The sequence below is a fragment of the Myotis brandtii genome, unplaced genomic scaffold (genome assembly GCF_000412655.1).
Source record: "Myotis brandtii unplaced genomic scaffold, ASM41265v1 scaffold967, whole genome shotgun sequence".
Taxonomy (NCBI): Eukaryota; Metazoa; Chordata; class Mammalia; order Chiroptera; family Vespertilionidae; genus Myotis; species Myotis brandtii.
Window position 1 is genome coordinate 251,934 of NW_005372006.1, and position 18,441 is coordinate 270,374.

The 18,441-nt window shown below is 35.1% G+C and overlaps 1 protein-coding gene across 4 annotated transcripts in view; it reads left to right on the forward strand.

The window, feature by feature from the left end:
• Window positions 1-18,441, forward strand: part of ATP2B1 (ATPase, Ca++ transporting, plasma membrane 1) — a 63,574-nt gene that overhangs the window by 39,311 nt on the left and 5,822 nt on the right. Inside the window, exons 15-20 of one of the 4 annotated variants that reach the window (XM_005886276.2) lie at window positions 5,357-5,548; window positions 5,782-5,995; window positions 6,467-6,678; window positions 10,408-10,515; window positions 12,451-12,633; window positions 13,021-13,174. In XM_005886276.2, coding sequence (XP_005886338.1) covers window positions 5,357-5,548; window positions 5,782-5,995; window positions 6,467-6,678; window positions 10,408-10,515; window positions 12,451-12,633; window positions 13,021-13,174 — 1,063 coding nt within the window. The remainder of the gene's footprint in view (window positions 1-5,356; window positions 5,549-5,781; window positions 5,996-6,466; window positions 6,679-10,407; window positions 10,516-12,450; window positions 12,634-13,020; window positions 13,175-18,441) is intronic. The other 3 variants (XM_005886271.2, XM_005886272.2, XM_005886273.2) reach the window with 3 other exon arrangements.

Sequence of the window (18,441 nt, forward strand, 5' to 3'; positions counted from 1 at the left end):
AAAAAAACAAAATAATTGAGAATCTTCCATGTAACTACAAATGTCTCTTTAGAGTAATTGAGTGTTCAAGTTAAGTCTCCTTCCATCGCCATATATCCCCCCCTTTACCCTTTTCTACCTTCCCCCACTTATATATGAACTTAAAATGTTCAATTGACAAACAAAATATATCTCATGGTTTTCATTTTGTATCAGTCTTTTAAGTTTTAAAAATAAAAATTTGCAAGTGCTTATATAAAAATAGAAAAGAGTAATTGTCATTTTATATTATATGTAATCTTTTTAAATTTTCTTTGTGTTTTTTTTTATTAAATCTTTATTGTTGAAAGTATTACATATGTCCCCTTTTTTCCCCATTGATCCCTTCTAACCCACCCTTACCCCCCACCCAGGCCTTCACCACCCTACTGTCTGTGTCCATGGGTTATGCATATATGCACACAAGTTCTTTGGTTGGTTGCAGTCTTTTTTGATAGGAACCCCTCCCCGCCAAGTTCTCAGTTTAGATTTGATTATTTAAAGCACTGGATTATTATCTTGTACTGGTGCTTTGGTGCTTGTAGCCGTAGTAATGGTAAAGCATGTACTATAACATGGACATCATTAAATACATATGCTACATAAATGTTTAATGATTGAAATTAAGTTGTTACATCTTTGAATCTGTTACTCCCAGTTTTTAGTGTTGAAATGAATCTTTGCACTCTCAGTGCCATAGAAAATTTAAGTATTTTATTTTAATTTAGTTTTGTTTTATTTTTGGACAATACAGGTCCATGATGGTAATTCTCAAATCCAAAAATCTGAAAACTGACATTGTTTTCCTAAATTTGCATCAGACTCATTTGACTACAAACCTTTATCCTGACCTGATGTGAGAGTGTTCATATCTTAATATGAATATTTGGAGCCGTTGTAGAGATATTAATATGTTTTGTGGGGTGCTGACACCCTCTTGGAGAATTTGTGATAGAAGTTATGTGTCTCATTATCTTTTTAAGATATAAAAGGTTGAATTTTGAAATACAGTTTGGTCCCAAAGGTTTCAGATAAGAGAATATTTATGTATACCAGTGTTTATTTGAATAATTTGTCCTGATATTTTGAGGCTAAACCACCACCACAGTGGCAGCCTTTCAAAAGGAGTGAGCAAGGTGGAAATGGATACATTCTGTCTGAATGTGTTGTTAGGCCATTTTGTCATTGTGTGAACATCACAGGCACCTACACAAACCTAGATGGCATAGCCTACTACACACCGAGGCTGGATGGTATAGCCTCTTGCTCCCAAGGTACAAACCTGTACAGCATGTTACTGTATAAAACAACAGGAGATTAAATCAAGAACAAGAGAAAATGATGTAGTCAAGAGACATGGCCAACATGAGATGGATGAGGCTGCTGAGTAACATGACATGTTTTATAGCAGAGTGGTTTTTTTTGTAAGTAGAAACAGTACACTCTAAAATAACGATAAAAAGTCTGTTTTAGTAAATACATAAAGCAGTAACACGCCATTATCATTATAGAGTATTCTGTATTGTATGTAAATGTATGTGCTATCCTTTTATACAGTTGGCCCCACAGATTTGTTTACACCAGCATCACCACCAATGTGTGAGTAACGTGTGCATATGACATTACAGCAGCTACAGTGTCACAAGGCAATAGAAGTTTTTCAGCGCCCTTATAATTTTAGGGGACCACCATTACATATATGTGGTCATTGACCAAAACACTTTTATGCAGCTCATGACTGTGGTTCTAACATAGATAGAAGAGGGTTTGTTGTGGGGGAAATGGGATGTGAAACAGGACTGACTGGTGGTCCCACCTGATGAGGACCTTGAAATAGGAAGATAAGGAATTTGTTCTTTCCCAGGCAACATCTGATGGAATAAAATTAGTTTAGAGACACACTGCATGTTAGCATACAGCTCACAGAAGCTCATAAAAAAGCTGTTTATCTTTTTTTGTTTGTTTGATGAAAAGTTTCCCAAAATTTTTTATTATGGAACTAGTTTTTCTTAGTTTATTCTTCAATTACATTTGACATACAATATTAGTTTCAGGTGTACAACATAGTGATCAGACATTTATATACCTTACAAAGTGATTCCCCCCCCCATAAGTCTAGTACCATCTGACTTGTACATGCTTATTACAATGTTTTTAACTATATTCCCTCTGCTGCCATTTTTTACTTGTACTTGTTACAATGTTTTTAACTATATTCCCTCTGCTGCCATTTACATCCCCATGACTATTTTAATAACTGGAAATTTTGAAGGATTCTGAACAAAGAAGTGATGAGATTTGCATTTGTAAAAGACAGGAGAATGATTAGAGGCAGGGAAACCTCTTGGGCTTAGATGTGTTAAATATGTTGCACATTAAAGGTAAAAATATTCAGATTAGGAGCTAGAGATTAAAATTTTAAATTAAAATTGTTCCTTCATTGAATATTTCAAGAAAAGCTTGACTTAAACTTTGTTTTTGTGTTTATTAAAACAATAAATGCATAGCATTTAAAAAATCAAATACCTAAGTCTCCTACCACATAACATTTCATCTAGTCTCATTGTTTTCACTAAAGAAAACCAACTATTTTAACTGTTTGCCTTCATATATCGAAATGACATGATTATAGTGCTTTTTGATTTATTTTTTTTAACATAAAGCATTTGCTATTGCCTTTTCATTAAGTAACAGGAGTTAGCACTTCCACATGCACACATACACAGACACACACACAGGACATCGACCCCAGTACACATTCATGCACACTACCTACCCTGTCATTCTGCTATCAGAATTATAATTTTGGATAGATAAATATAGTTCCTTTTATTTCCTTGTACAACTTTTTTTATTCCTGTAAGTTGTCTTTTTCATTCACTTTCTTTTTCGTTTTATTTATTTTTGCTTAGGTTTTCTATGTATTTAACACTGATTCATCACCAACTTCTCCCTGACACCTGTTCCTTCTTTGTGCACTATTCCCCTGATTTTTTTTTTTTTTTACTTCTTGGACATTTTATTTTGTTTTTGTGTCTTTTTTTTCCTGTTTACCATACCTTTGTTGTCTTGCTATATTTCCAGGGCTATTTCCTCAACTTATTTTTCATTTATGAGTCATATTTAATTTCCAAGAGTTGTTTTTGGATCTCTGAGTTTTTGTTCTCATCTTAACATCCTGTTTTTATCTCATTGATGTGCCTTTTAGCTTTCTAAACATTTAATTTTTTTTTTAATGAGTTTGTCTCTGTAGACTCTGTCTCCACTATCCTTTTGGTTTAGTCTCTGTCTTTCAGGTTAGTGCTTTGCTAGCGTAAAGTTGAAAAGCTGGAAAGTCTTGGGCCTTTAGGTGGGATTTGTCAACCAGAAGCTTCTCTGTGAAGGGATCTGGCTTAGTCATTTCACTTCTTAGGGTACCTTGATTTGCAGTATTTTTAGGTCTTTCTCTTAAGATGATCAGATTTCCCAGAAAAGAGTCTTCAAATCTGCTGCCTAGAAAGCAGTCCTGAATACTGGTATCCTGGGAAACAGGTAGAGAAGGAAAAGTAAAAGTCTCAGCATTCATTAAACACAGGTACTCCTAAACCGGGTCCCTTTAAAAAAAATGTTTTTATTTATTTCAGAGAGAGGAAGGGAGAGGGAGAGAGAGAAAAAAACATTCATTGATGGGCTGCCTCCTGCACTCCCCCTATTAGGGATCAAGCCAGCATCCTGGGCATGTGCCCTGACTGGGAATCGAACCTGCAACCTCCTGGTGCATGGGACAACATTCAACCAACTGAGCCACACCAGCTGGGCTCCCTTTTTTTTTTTTTTTTTTTTTCCTTCAGTATAACACCCTGTACTCAACAGTGCTTGGTACCCTTCAGTCCAGACATTCTCTGTAAATTAGCAGGCAGTTTTTTTGCCATATCAGAGGGAGTGGCAAATTACCTGGTTGTGTGGACTTGGGAAGGGGCTCTGAGGATCTAGCTTTCTTATCACTTTGTTATTAACATATAGCACACATACAGAAAAGTGCCTGAGTCATAAGTATACAACTGACTAGATTATCACACGTGAACAAACCTGAACTATGCAAGGCAAGGAATAGAGTATTACCTATACCCCAGGCACCTCAACCACACTCACTTCTAATGATTACCCTGTCTCTCTGCAAAGATAATCAGTATTCTGAAGGTTACTTTAATCTGTTTTTGAACTTTGTACAGAAGAATCATAATGAGTCCAGCTTCCTGTGTTATTATGCTTGTGAGGTTCATCTGTGTTGTAGATAGTATAGTTCTCTCTTTTTTTTAATTCATGACATTGATCCATCCCATCCTACCATTGATGGACATTATTTTTTTAAATATATTTTTATTGATTTCATAGAGGAAGGGAGAGAGAGAGAGATAGAAACGTCAATGATGAGAAAGAATCATGGATGAGCTGTTTCCTGCATGCCCCCTTCTGGAGATCGAGCCCACAACCCAGGCATGTGCCCTTGACCGGAATCGAACCTTGGGACCCTTCAGTTCGCAGGCTGACCCTCTATCCACTGAGCCAAACCAGCTAGGGCTGATGGACATTATTGTTCTTAGGTTGGACCATCTAAGTACTTCTTCAGTGTCTTCGGTAGACTTTCGATAAATCCTCCTATTTTTAATCATACCTTCACCCTTACTGCCAGTTCTACCTGTGCTGCCAAGTCCTGAGCTTATATAAGAGAGGTCTGTGGTGTAAAAAAAAAAAACCCAGCTATGTCTCTGCTTTCCCTACTGTTGGCTTTGGATTCAGTTTTCTGGAGGTCTGCTAATGTTACTTAATATTTGGCTATCTGCTTTTCAACCTCTTGAGCGGACCAGTGGTTTTATTGCTAGCTTTACCCAGTGGCCAGATAAGTTTCTATTGAACAAGTACAAAAAACATTTTAAAGTATGATACTTTGTAAAACACTGTGTAATATGAAGTAAGAATTCTCGTGATCCGCAATGTGTTAAGATTCTCTTGCAGTATCTTCTTTCCCACTAATTTTGTCTTTGAGTTTTTATTTTTAAATATATTTTTTGTGTGTGACTTTTGGAAGGAACTGGAGTAATGCTTGTGTCCATTCCTCTTTTTTAAACCCAATTTAAACTTTATTTTCAAACCTTTTTTATTTTTGATTTCTCCTAAGATCGAATTTCTGAGAGATGGTATCTTAGAATAACTATGTTACCTTCTTTTATAGTAAATATGAGTCAGTAATTATTAAGTACAATGGTGGTTTGTAGTTGATCAATTGAATATTATCCTTTTGAATATTAAAAATTATATTTTAAACCTTTAGTCTGATCTGTGAAATTTTTTTTAATAGGGCATCGCTGGAACTGATGTAGCTAAAGAAGCGTCTGATATCATTCTCACAGATGATAACTTTACAAGTATTGTTAAAGCAGTTATGTGGGGACGAAATGTCTATGACAGCATCTCAAAATTCCTTCAGTTCCAGCTTACTGTTAATGTCGTAGCAGTGATTGTTGCTTTTACAGGCGCCTGTATTACTCAAGTAGGTGGACAATTTGTTCATTAAAGCTTGCTTATTTTAAAGCAAATATGTGTATAACATGCCTTTAAAAGTACTTGAATATTTAAATAGATTGAAGCTTAATATTTTAGGTTAATGACTATAAAAGTGCAATCCAGTTCTGTTCTTTAAGTTTTTAAATACAAAATGCTTCCTGAGAATTGCTGAGTCCCTGAATAGTTGTGAATGTCTATCAGGAAATCTGTCTTTTCTAGGATTCGCCACTTAAAGCTGTGCAGATGCTGTGGGTAAACCTCATAATGGATACGCTCGCTTCCCTGGCTCTGGCAACTGAACCCCCCACTGAATCTCTCCTGCTTCGGAAACCTTATGGTAGAAATAAACCTCTCATCTCACGCACGATGATGAAGAACATTTTGGGTCATGCATTCTATCAACTGGTAGTAGTCTTTACACTCTTGTTTGCTGGTAAGAATTCAATGCCTGATAAAGCTTCAGTTGTTTCTAAGCTAATATTTCAGATGATTATTTGTTACCAGTTTTTCAAGAACATAAGTTGTGCTCTCTTTGACTCCTCATTTACCTTTAATTTCTCCTCTTTATCAGTGTATGCTTAGTACATTGGCGGGGGGAAGACAGGGGAGCAGTATGAGAGATAGTGGGGTGGGAGTAAAAGGAGTCCTGATTGCTTGTCCTGACTCTGCCACTAACTTAGGTAGGTGATCTGTCGTATGTCATAATAGTTTTTGGGGCCTTCAGTTTGCTCATCTATAAAACACGAGAGAGAATTAGATAATCCCAGATCCCTTCCAACTCTTTCTATGCTGTCATTTGGGCATCAAATAAAGGTCTGGCTAGGTTTTATTGTTGCGTACCTCCTTGAAAATGTTAAATGATTTTGTATGACAATTACAAAATAATAATCTTTCATTCTTTCAGGAGAAAAGTTTTTTGATATTGATAGTGGAAGAAATGCTCCTTTGCATGCACCTCCTTCGGAACATTACACTATTGTTTTTAATACATTTGTGCTGATGCAACTTTTCAACGAAATAAATGCCCGGAAAATTCATGGTGAAAGAAATGTGTTTGAAGGAATCTTTAATAATATCATCTTCTGCACAATTGTTTTAGGCACTTTTGTGGTACAGGTGGGTAATTGGAAAAGATAGTTTCAAATTTGATTATTATGTGGGAGATATTAGGTAAACAGGCGGCTTGTTCCAGAAATTACTTGACTGTAATGTGTGGGGCTTCTGTGTATTGCTTTGATGACATTTAACAAGTTTTAAATATCATAACTCAAGTGAAAAATTGCCGTTTCCTGAAATTCTACATATGAGAAGAGTATGTTAATTTAAGCTAATGCTACTTTAATTGCACTATGGGTTCTGTGGTTGTGATATCTCACAGTCTAATTCTGATTGTTTCATTCTATAACATTATTATCAAAACTCTTATTATTTTGATACTATTTAAGGTAAATTTTATAGTTTACTTTTAGGCTTGCTTAATTGCTTTTAGCAGATAATAGCAGTTTATTTCTATAGTTTAAATTATATGTTAAAATAATAAAAGGTTTAAAGTGAATGTTTAGATTCCATGTGATTATGAATGGCTGCATTCTGAGTTGGACATGTCAGTATTTCATTTTGTAATGTCAAAACAAGGCAGAAGAGAGAGTAGAGAATGGGGTGTGAGGAGTGCAATTGGGAATGAATAGGAAGTACTGAAAATGTCCCCATTTTTCAGAAATCATTCTAAGAACAAAACTAATGATGACTTTGCATATGGTGATTTTATATCACCATGTATTATAGCTATGTTTTTATATCATCTTGTATTTTGTGGTATTCTTTTGTGTAAATGATTGTATAGTTGGATCTGGGATCAGAACAGGTAAATGAATGGTACATAATTACACCAGGAAGTCAGTAAATGCGGTAAGATTTCAAATTAAAAAGTGAGCTTTTTATGCATTTTATTCAGCCTATACCTTGTGCACTATGGATACTGAAACGAAAACCCTCAACTTAATTATTTCTGTAAAACCTATTTCTGTTAGCTTTCAATTTCTATAAGTTTTAGGAGAGGTGATGCCTACTTGTTACATCGTTTATGAAATATTTTATTTAGATTTTACAAAAATCATTGTTCATAACATGCTAAAGTTTTAGCATTTACTTGCTACAAAATTAGATTTATTAAAATACAGGAATTACAAAAATGTAACTGCCTATATCTCTGTATCAAGCAAATCCTGACAAAGGTTGATATGCCTCAAACAGTTCATGTAGGGTGTCACTCTCTAGTGCCTTATAAACATGCCAGTGCTACTCAGTGTGGTCTGTGGGCCAGCCACTGGTCCACAGCCACTTTATTGCAAGTCCACAGTGAGATGAGGAGCACGGGCCAGAATATAAATGAACAACTTCACTACTCACTCTGTGTATTTCAGATGAGAGTTTTGTTTTTTTTGTTTTTTGTGGTGTTGCAGGGAAGGGAGGGGTGTTATTTTTAGTAGTAGTAGCGGCAGCAGCACTGTGCAAATAGGGCATTGATTTAAACTCTAGTGTGTGTTCTTTATCCTCTTGTCATGGATTAGCACTTTGAATAGCACTTTGTAGACTGTAAGCTGAGTAGGAAACATGAACCTTAATGTACATAGAATAGCCAAAATCTTGATTGTAGATCTGAGGTACCTAAAGGACTTCACCTTATCATCATATACAATAAAAAGCTAATATACAAATTGTACCCTGAACTGGGAGTTCGACTGGGAGTTCAACCAGGAGGTGGGGCTGGCCAGCCAACCAACCGCCCACAGTCGCTCCCCTGGCTGGCCTGGCCCCATCAGCTTGATCAGGGTGGGCCGGCTGGACCCCACTCTTGCAAGAATTTGTGCACCGGGCCTCTAGTACATTATATTTAAGTTAATTTGTCTCTTATTTACCAGCTGATTCTTATTTTTACTTTTTTTTTTTTTGACAGATCATGAAGTACATAATAATCCTTAACTCTTTGTAAATATTTTTAGTTTCTTTTCTACTTGGTAGTAATTGACACAAAACCCAGTGTTTTCAAAGTATGTTCTATGAAACACTAATCTTTTAAGTTGTTATCTCAATAAGGTTAGGAAATATTGCCTGTTCTGCTTACCTCTTGGAGATTCTTAATGCTTATGCTTATAAGATGATGCTTATGCTCATAACGCTTATGAGATGAACACAGGGGTCCATCAGTTCTGGGGTCACAGCAGAGTGCTGCCTCAGTAGTTGTGTGACCTCAACAAGCTATGATTTCTTTGTCTGTGAAATAGGGACATTAATATTAATTAGGTCATGTCATAGAACTAACTAAAGCATTAAGAGAGATACTGCACTTGAAGCTCTGAGCTTGGTGTTTGCAAGAAAACACTCAAATTTGAGCTGTTGCTTTTCTTTTCTTTTTTTAAATTAACAGTTCAGAGGCTTTGGAAAATCCTTCAGTCAAGAAACCGGTTGAACTTTGTATAATCCAGCCCCTTCTAAATTTAGAAGGCAACACCTAATGCTAGATTCCCTTAGTACACATTTAGGAAGTGCTTCAGTACAGTGAAATACACAATCAGTAGTAGTCCATCTAAGCAGTATATTAAAGAATATGGAAACTTATTTTTAGAAGTAAATTCCACTATTAATTAGACAATTTTATTTCTTTCAACTCTAAAATAAAAGATTATTATTTCTTATGCCACATAACTAAACATATTAATCATTTGTTTCCCCAACATCTTAATATCCTTTTCACTTGCCTCATTATACTAAAAAAAGGTACTGTTTAAATTCTTTTTTAAATTGAAAAAGCACAAAGAAATGTGGAGTTTTTTTCTATGCTCATTTTTGTGGTACACAAGAGAAAATTGTTATAGATATCTCTCTTAAAATCCAGGCAAAATTGCCAAATCATTTATAATCAACTGGTTGGGCTACTAAAAAAAACACAGTTGGGAATCTATTTGTACAAGGATACAAATAATCTTGACTTTAAGAATAGTAGAACTGACCAGTACATATCACTTGAGTTTGGAATAAAGTACAGCTACAAAGACTAGATTTCATAGCTTTCAAAAATAAAGTTTAAAAACTGTTAATACCAAAATGATTCTTTTTAATACCAATATTTGGCAACTACTAACTGCCATATCAAAAAGAGGGTGAATAATGTTGCTTAACTCTTAATATTCCTATATACACTGTTTTAGGTTCTTTAAAATAAGTAGGGAAACATAATCACTGTAATAATGAATTTTATTTATGCAGATCATTGGACTTTTTATAAGGGAAAGCAAATTTCTGAGGGTATACCACCTGTGTTAGCACATATTTCATAGAACTTGCAACTTGCTTTTCTTCTCTAACAGTCCATATATTTGTCCTAACATCTAACTATTAACCAGGAGTGAATAGCAATTAGAAGGAAAGTAAAAAAGATTGAATATTATGTTCATTTTTCCATACAGTCTTCTCTACAAAAGTACTATCTCTTATGGAAAGGCATAAATTATTTAGAGTTGTACTAAATACAGAAGAATGTAGTTTATTGAGATTATATTGAAAATCAGTATAAAGTTAACTTTTTGATCATGAGAATTATTTTTCTTTAATTTTTAGTAAGCATAATTTAAGCAGGAAATAATACCTGCATTTAAAATTTTGGACAAAGGGATTTTACTTTATTTTATTTGTCTTATATTCAGCTGTGGATATTATACATGTCACCAACAGAATAATGGTTGTTTAGCTTAAATTTTAGAGGACACAAATTTGGGTGATTTTTGAAGTATCTGAATTGTGAAATGTAAAAGATTTAAATAAACTTACTCTTGATTATTCCTCCAGATAATAATTGTGCAGTTTGGTGGAAAACCTTTCAGTTGTTCAGAACTTTCAATAGAACAGTGGCTATGGTCAGTATTCCTAGGAATGGGAACGTTACTCTGGGGCCAGGTAAAAACATCATCATTTCTTGTTCAAACCTTAAGTGATTTTTTTAAAAAAAAATTTCCAGTATGTATTTTCTTTAAGCAGTTCTGTACTTGATTCTAAGTAGTTACCATTCTAGGGCAAAAGGGGCATTTAGGGATGTGGTTTTTTTAAATCTAACATTTGCTTTAATTTGTCACTTGCTGTTTATTACAATTATGCCTGTATAATAAAACACTATTTAAATTTCTGACATCGTTTTTTAACTTGTTTCTAGAACAAGTTGTACAACAGTATTATTATAATGCATTTGTAACTGGTTAGGATTCTAATATCTGTATCTTTTGCTCTATGACTTATTTTTGCATTTTTAGAATAAATATTTGTACAAAAATATAAAATATTATGTTCTTTACACTATAATTTTTTATGTACTTTAATCCAATATGTAGCATAGGAAAAATCTTGAGCTTCAGTTTACGTAGAGAATGTTTCCATAAAATAATGGTATCTGGAAAAAATGGGCCACAAAATGACATTTTATATTATTTGAATTGAATGGCTTTAACAGTGTGTATATAAAATACAATGCCTGAAAAATGAGATATACCTCGTCTTTATTATAGGCAGCTGACTTGATTATGCAAGTACATGTCAGTATTTTTAAAAGAGAAGTGTTAATGGTGTGTATGTTCATTTGAAGCCCATTACCATTACTATAAAATTAACTGGTAGAGAATCTATACTAACGTTTTTATAAATGAAGGTTAACATCATGTTATGGTGTGTAACTTGTGCGAACTAATTTATTGTCGTTCTGCAAGACAACTTCCAGGTTTTTCTTGAAGTTAATCTTTTGTCTCACCTTTTTTTTTTTTTTAATTGTGCTTCTAGGTTCTGAGGTTTCTCTTACTCATTTTGAATGCCTCATTAATAGAGATCTTCTTTTAAGTGGTTCCATACTTGGCCCACCTTTCTTTTTTCATTACCATTCTAATTATTATGTAATGTTCTCTCATAGGCAGAACAGAACCCACAATCTCACCCCAAATCTGGCTAATTTCAGGAAGAGGAAATTCAGTATAGCATACATACCCAACAGGCATCAGTTACCTTCTTTGGTTGACATTGTCTATTGAATTTAAGTGCGATGGTAGAAAGCACTGATTTGGTGCTTAGGCGACCTAGGGTCTTAGTCACTCCATGAGCAAGTCTCCTCCCGGACTCTGATGAGCCTGTTTCACCTCTGTGAAATGAGGTGGATAGCCTAGAAATTCCCTAAGCAGTTTTTATTCTGATTGCATGCTTGTTTCCCTTTGATAAGCCTGACTTCTTTAAGGAATGGCTGCTAACATCTATATGTTAATAAATATTTGTTTGTGTTTTTATATCCTTTATGTTTTCTGGGGCATCTGTTCCTCTTTGGTGTCATTATCAGTCAGTGCTAACACAATTTTTTAAATAGTTTCTTTTATAAAAATAAGTGCATTTAATAAACAAAACACTATTTTTAGTTTAATCTTGGAGATTTTTGGAATTTGGGTATGTTTTTTCTCATTGAATTCTTAAAGCACTAATGAAATACAATTTTTTTCATCTATTAAGACTATTTGCCATTTTTATTTTATCTGAAATAAATATAACTAATATGAGTTCAAGTAAATACATGTCAAAGAATGGTTTTAAAATTTACCATCATGAATGTCCTAAAGTATGAAAAATTGTAATCAGGTTATTTCCATTCAGGAACACTTTTACCCTCAGACTTAAATCTTTGGTGCAGCTAAGAGAGGATTATTTTTGTTTTTAGAAAAAAAGCCTCTGATGGATAGGATCTCATTGCTTCATTGCTGAAGTTAATTAGTTACACTTGCACCTTTTCATTCCCTTTGTACTAAAGTTGATCAGTTTAATTGTACTTGATATGATTTATTTCAAGTTCTTTCCCCTGTGTTGTAGCTTATTTCAACAATTCCAACTAGCCGTTTAAAATTCCTAAAAGAAGCTGGTCATGGAACCCAAAAGGAAGAAATACCTGAGGAGGAGTTAGCAGAGGACGTGGAAGAGATTGATCACGCTGAGAGGGAGTTGCGGCGTGGCCAGATCTTGTGGTTTAGAGGTCTGAACAGAATCCAGACGCAGGTATGGGCCTGGAGAGAGGTAGGAGAGGTGATGGGTATGGGAGCCAGCCAGGGCTTTGGAATTGGGGAGGAGGTTTGAACACTCCTTAACTTCCTTTCTAGCCCTCCCAACCCACAAAACTTACTATTTTGAAAAATAATTCTGTTACCTGGAATGAGTGAAAGTTTTAACTGATCATGAAAGAATGTGTCTATATGCCCCTAAGCTCCTTTTTTCCTAGCTTCCCCCCCCCCCTTCATCACAAAATACTACTCTTGCCTATTTATCTGCTCTGTAAAAAGTGCCTTTTTTTCTTTACTTTTTATATGTTGATAGATGGAATGGTCCTTTCTCTTGTTCTCTCTCTCTCTTGCTGAGCAAGCTGTCACAATCTCTGATTCCTTGCAGATGGATGTAGTGAATGCTTTCCAGAGTGGAAGTTCCATTCAGGGGGCTCTAAGGCGGCAACCCTCCATCGCCAGCCAGCATCATGATGTAACAAATATTTCTACCCCTACACATGTAGTGTTTTCCTCTTCTACTGCTTCTACTACTGTGGGGTGTGAGTGTGTGTTCCTAAGTGCATGAAATTAACATTTCCTACTTCACACACCTAACGTTTCTCATTTTCTCCTTAATGTTTAAATTCATGTTCAGGCTTTTCATAAAGCTTTCTTTGCGTAAAGTGGATTGAGACCTCAAAGTGTTGTCATTGTTGTTGTTTTGTTTTTTTAGAGGGCTAGATAACAGGTGGAACAATTGGAACCAAAGATTAGATATCAAATCTGTGAGCTTGTCTCTATGCTAACTCTGATCTTTAATATGGGGAATAAAATTGTAGCTTAGAATTTGTGAAACTACTATAAATTTTTGAGTATATGCCTTCAAACATGTTTATATTGCATGGTGCCCCAGAAGCATGTGATTGTAAGCTGACCTAACAGAACCAAGAAACTGTGTTTTTAAAGCTAAAAATGAATTTAGCATTTTGACTTTTATCTTATCGAGGTTGGAAAGTAAGAAGAAAAGTTCTCAGTATATACCCATTGTTTGCCTTCTTAGCCTAGTCTTTGCGGCCTTGTTTTGGATTTTTTTTTTCCCCTTGGCGTAAGGGGCTCTGTGTAAGCTTCATAGTTGTATGGTATTTACCTTTTCCTTTCATTTGTGTAATCCATGTAATTTAAAATTGTATCCTAGATAAGAAATAATCTTTTATTTTAAGTTTTCCAAAGAAGTAGGGGAAATGTACTATTAATTATTTCATGTCATACTTTCCATTAACTGACTAGAATAACAGGTTTTTAGTAAATGGCAAAAGCCTAATTGTTCTTATTGTGAATTAGGGACTTGATTTTGTGGTAGATTCTCTGTATAATGGAGACACTAAAGATATAAGCCTATGTACCCCTTACCCTCACCCCCAAAGTCAGCTGAGGTACCTAAGGTTAATCTTCTTTTGGTCTTTAGCCAGTTAAGGACCAGAGGAACCTTGGAAAGCTAGAGAGAGGATGAGTTGATGGAGAAAACAATGCTGTTCTACGGAGGACTGTTTATTCAGTGCCTTTTTGTTCACTGTTTGCTTAAGTAATTTTCATTTGTTATTTTTGACAGTGTTGTAAAACAGGCAGAACAGGAACTATTCCCAGTTGTACTGTGAGAACTGACTTGGAGCTGAAATGACTTGTTCATGGCTAATAAGCAGAGGCAGCATGATGTAGAGCACAGAGCAGGCGAGTGCTCTGAGGACAAACTGCCCTGTGACATTGGACAGGGCACTAAAGTTACAGACAAGGACAGACAGGAATCATTCTTTCAAAAACTACTCTGAGCCCTGGCCGATGTGGTCACTTGGTTGGGCATCGTTCTGTGCACCAAAAGGTTGCCGGTTGGATTCCTGATCAGGGCACATACCCAGGTTGCCAGCTCGATGCCCGGTAGGGGGCATACAGGAGGCAGTCCTGGTGTTACGCTCTTATATCAATGTTTCTCTCTTCTCCCTTCCTCTCTCTCTCTAAAGATCAATAAACTATTCTTAAAACAAGCCACAAACAAAAAAGCCTACCCTGATACTACCTACCTGAAAGACATGGTATATGTAAATGGCCTGACCTTATGCCTGGGACAGTTGCATCCCTCCCTCCGTATATCTGTGGATTTTACATGATTCCTGGCTCTGGAGGGCTTATTACAACTCATCTCTTCATCTACCACTAGTGTTTCATGTGCAGAAAGCCTACCATATGCCAGGGTTATACTAGAACCTCGAGACATTACAGTCTGGTAAGCAAAACAAACTAGTTGAAAATTACTACGTGGTAATAGAACACAGAATATTATTATAGGGTCCTTATCATACCCTGGGAAGTCAGGAAAATTTACCTGAAGAAAATGACTTCTGAGCTGATTCTTGATAAAATTTGCTCAGCTGGGGAAAGCAGGCCTCAGTGACATAGTTTGGTACTAAGAGAGTAATGAGATGTAAGGAGTAATGAGGCTGGAATAGATGGTAAGGATCTGTTTATATCCTGTAAAAAGGATCCGAAATGAGACTCTATCCTGAGAGAGTCTCCCTGCACTCAAAATTTTAAATTTGAAAAATTTCAAATGGACAAGTTGAAAGATTAATAGATGAATAATTTTATCTGGATTTACCACTTAATATTTCATGACACCTGCTTTATCTATATATTAATGTATACTTTTTCTTGAGCCATTTGAAAGTGGCAAATATCATGACATTTCATCTCTGAATATTTAATTCAGCGTATACCTGTTAAGAATAAGAAGTCTCTTATATAAATTGCCCCCAAAATGTCCTTAATGTCTTTTTTGAAACAGGATTCAAGAAAGGATCATCGACAATATGTTAGGAGTCTCTAGTCTCCTTTCATCTAGATCCATTTTTTCTACCTTTATTTTTCAGCACATTTACTTCTTTGAAGAATCCAAGCCAATTGTCTTGTAAGGTATCCTACATTCTAAATTTGTTTCCTCATGATTAGCTTCCTGTTAAACTTTCCTGATAAGTTTGCATCCCTGGATGGCATGTATTCTATTTATTCTTATATCAGCAAAATTTTAAATTATTGACTTTTTATTTGTAGGGGTATCACATGACCTTAGGTATACTATATTTAATATATTTCTCTGTATAATTGTGTTCCGGCCTTATATTAAATAATCAGATCAGTCACCAACTTTGTTTTAAGACATACTCATCCACCCCTGCCCCAGGCTCTTTTCTGATGCATAAATATGCCTGGGATTTCTGAATTGCTGGGTGCATGTGACCAAAATGATAGAGGTATTGAGGGCAAGTGTGTAGTTGTTGCTTCATCAAGTTTTGAGATGTTTGTTTCTTTATTCTATATTCTGTGTTCTTGGAACATACGGAGGTATTGAGGGCTGCTGTATATTCTTGTTCAGGAGGTTATCATTGTATACTACCAGTTGCAGTAGTTATATTGCTGTTACCATAAATGCCTTTTAACCTTCCTGGTGAAGCCTTGTGTTAGGTGGTAGTAAGGAACATCAGCTAATACATAGAATTAATTGTTAGTGTTAATATGTGTAATGAAAGGTTTGATTACCTCACTGTGTTCCTGCCCTAATATAGAACAGTCTTAGACTGTCTGTGGATGTCAAACTTCTTAAACTGTTATTTGGAATCTTTGCTTTGCTACATGGAAGAAATAATCCATTTCAACTTTGTCATATCCTACACTTGAAACATCTCTGGAGAGATCATCTTTTTCCCTCTGTTATTAGTCAGTTTTACCCCTAAAGACCTCAAGAGAAAACATTCCATAGTTTGTCTTTATTTATAAAGTGTATCATTCTAATATTGGTCTCTACCATTAGTAAATTCTTTTACTGAATTAATAGTTAAACCTTCCTGGAATGGAGAAATTGAGAGAAAGTCTGGTCTTCTAGGTGAAGGGTTGGTAAACTATAGCCTGTGAACCAACTGTGGCCTGTGGTTTGTTTTTGAAAATAAATTCTTGTTGGAACAGAGTCATGCCCAGTCATTTAAGTAGCGTCTGTAGTAGTTTTTGCACTTCACTGGCAGAGTTCAGGGATTGCATCAGAGACCATATGGCTCACAAAAGCTATATTTACTCTCTGGTTTTTTTACAGAAAATGTTTGCCAACCTCTATTCCAGATAAGTAAAACATCACACAAGATGGTCTTACTTTGAGAAAATTTGATGTGAAAATACCCAACTTTGGAAAACAACCTAGAATTTTCTTTCTTGTTCCATAGTATCTTTTATTTTATCATTGCTGTTCTTTGTTAGTGCACATAGTAAAAGTAATGATGAATATAAATTTCAGAAATGGGCAATCTGTTGCAGAAGATAAGATATATCAGCTAGTGACTAAAATGGTCTCAAATTTTAGAGCTAACCATGCACGTCATGTTTTAGGCAATAATATTGTTATTATGTTCTGCTGTCAAAAGTTAGGACTATATTTAGGAAAATTGGTGGTTCAGCAGGGTACATGGTTTTGTTTTGCTTTATTACTTAAATTTAATGTATGTAATGTAAACTGATAATCACTTTCAGTTTCTTAAAATTACTTTGTGATTATGGTAATCACTGATTTTTTTTGTTTGCCATATGCTTCGTGCAATGTTTTCCTCTGAATTTACCCTTTAAAATATGTTTTACATAGGAATTATTGGATTTGTCTTAATTTTAATAATTTTAGGAGTTATAATTATGTTTTGCATCAGAGGTCTCAATACATATTAAAGGAATTGTTAAAAGACTGGATGAAATAAACAATAAGGCGTGGATTGTCAAGAATGCTGATTAAGGTTATTTCTTATTTTTCTGCTTAAACTGAATTCATTATAGTAGTAAAATAGTTCCCTACCTACCTAAGGTATTGTGCACACAGTTGTGCTTTTTAGTTACTCAGAATTACTGTACTGTGAAAATTGTACATTTAGAAGGTAATAGAAATCACAGCGAGTGTAGATTAGCTTTTTATTTATGTTCTTCATGAGTAGAAAGTGCTTTTTTATTTATGTTCTTCATGAGTAGAAAGTAAAATGAATCTGCTTCAATGACCCCTGAGTAATCTAGATTTTACTAGTTGTGTATGTATCTAATGTGAGAACTGTTCTTTGAAATGGCCTTGCTTTGGAGGATTCTGAGCTGTCCTTTATGTCATGTCATCATGTGGCCAAGTAGTGAAGTCAGAGGAAGACAGCATTAACCTTAACCTTAGAAAGTGTTTTATTCTAGTGAAGTTAGCTATAATGTTAATGTCCACGTGTTCTCTTACTCACTTTCAAAGAACCTGTAATTGGGAGTCCAGGAAACTTGATTCCAAGACATTTTGATACTGATTAGGAGTGACGTGACAGGTCAGCCACCCGTCCTGGATGCTCAGTTTCACCATTTATGAAGTGGTTAAGAGAAAGTATGTCGAGTAACCTTTCAACCCCTATGTTCTCAGATAATGTAGTAAATTCTTTCAGAAAGAAAATTTTCTTAAAAATTGAAAAATTTTGGTAAAAAAGAATGTAATCTTACCTGCCACGGATTGTGTGTGTGATTATGTGTGCACACACACTGACTGCTCTTCAGACTGCCCATCCTAGAGCTTTGCTGCCTCCCTCATCGCCAACTTAACTCAAGCCTTTCTCCTGAGCTCTAGCTTTCTTCACTTGGATGTTCTGCAGCCCCTCAAATTTAACATGTTCCATAAAGTGATTTATTTCCCCCTTGATTCTTTACTATTCCCCTCTACCCACACTGGTCAAAACAAAACAGAAAACTTAACTATTTCTCTAGCTCTATTAGCAGCATTGTCAGC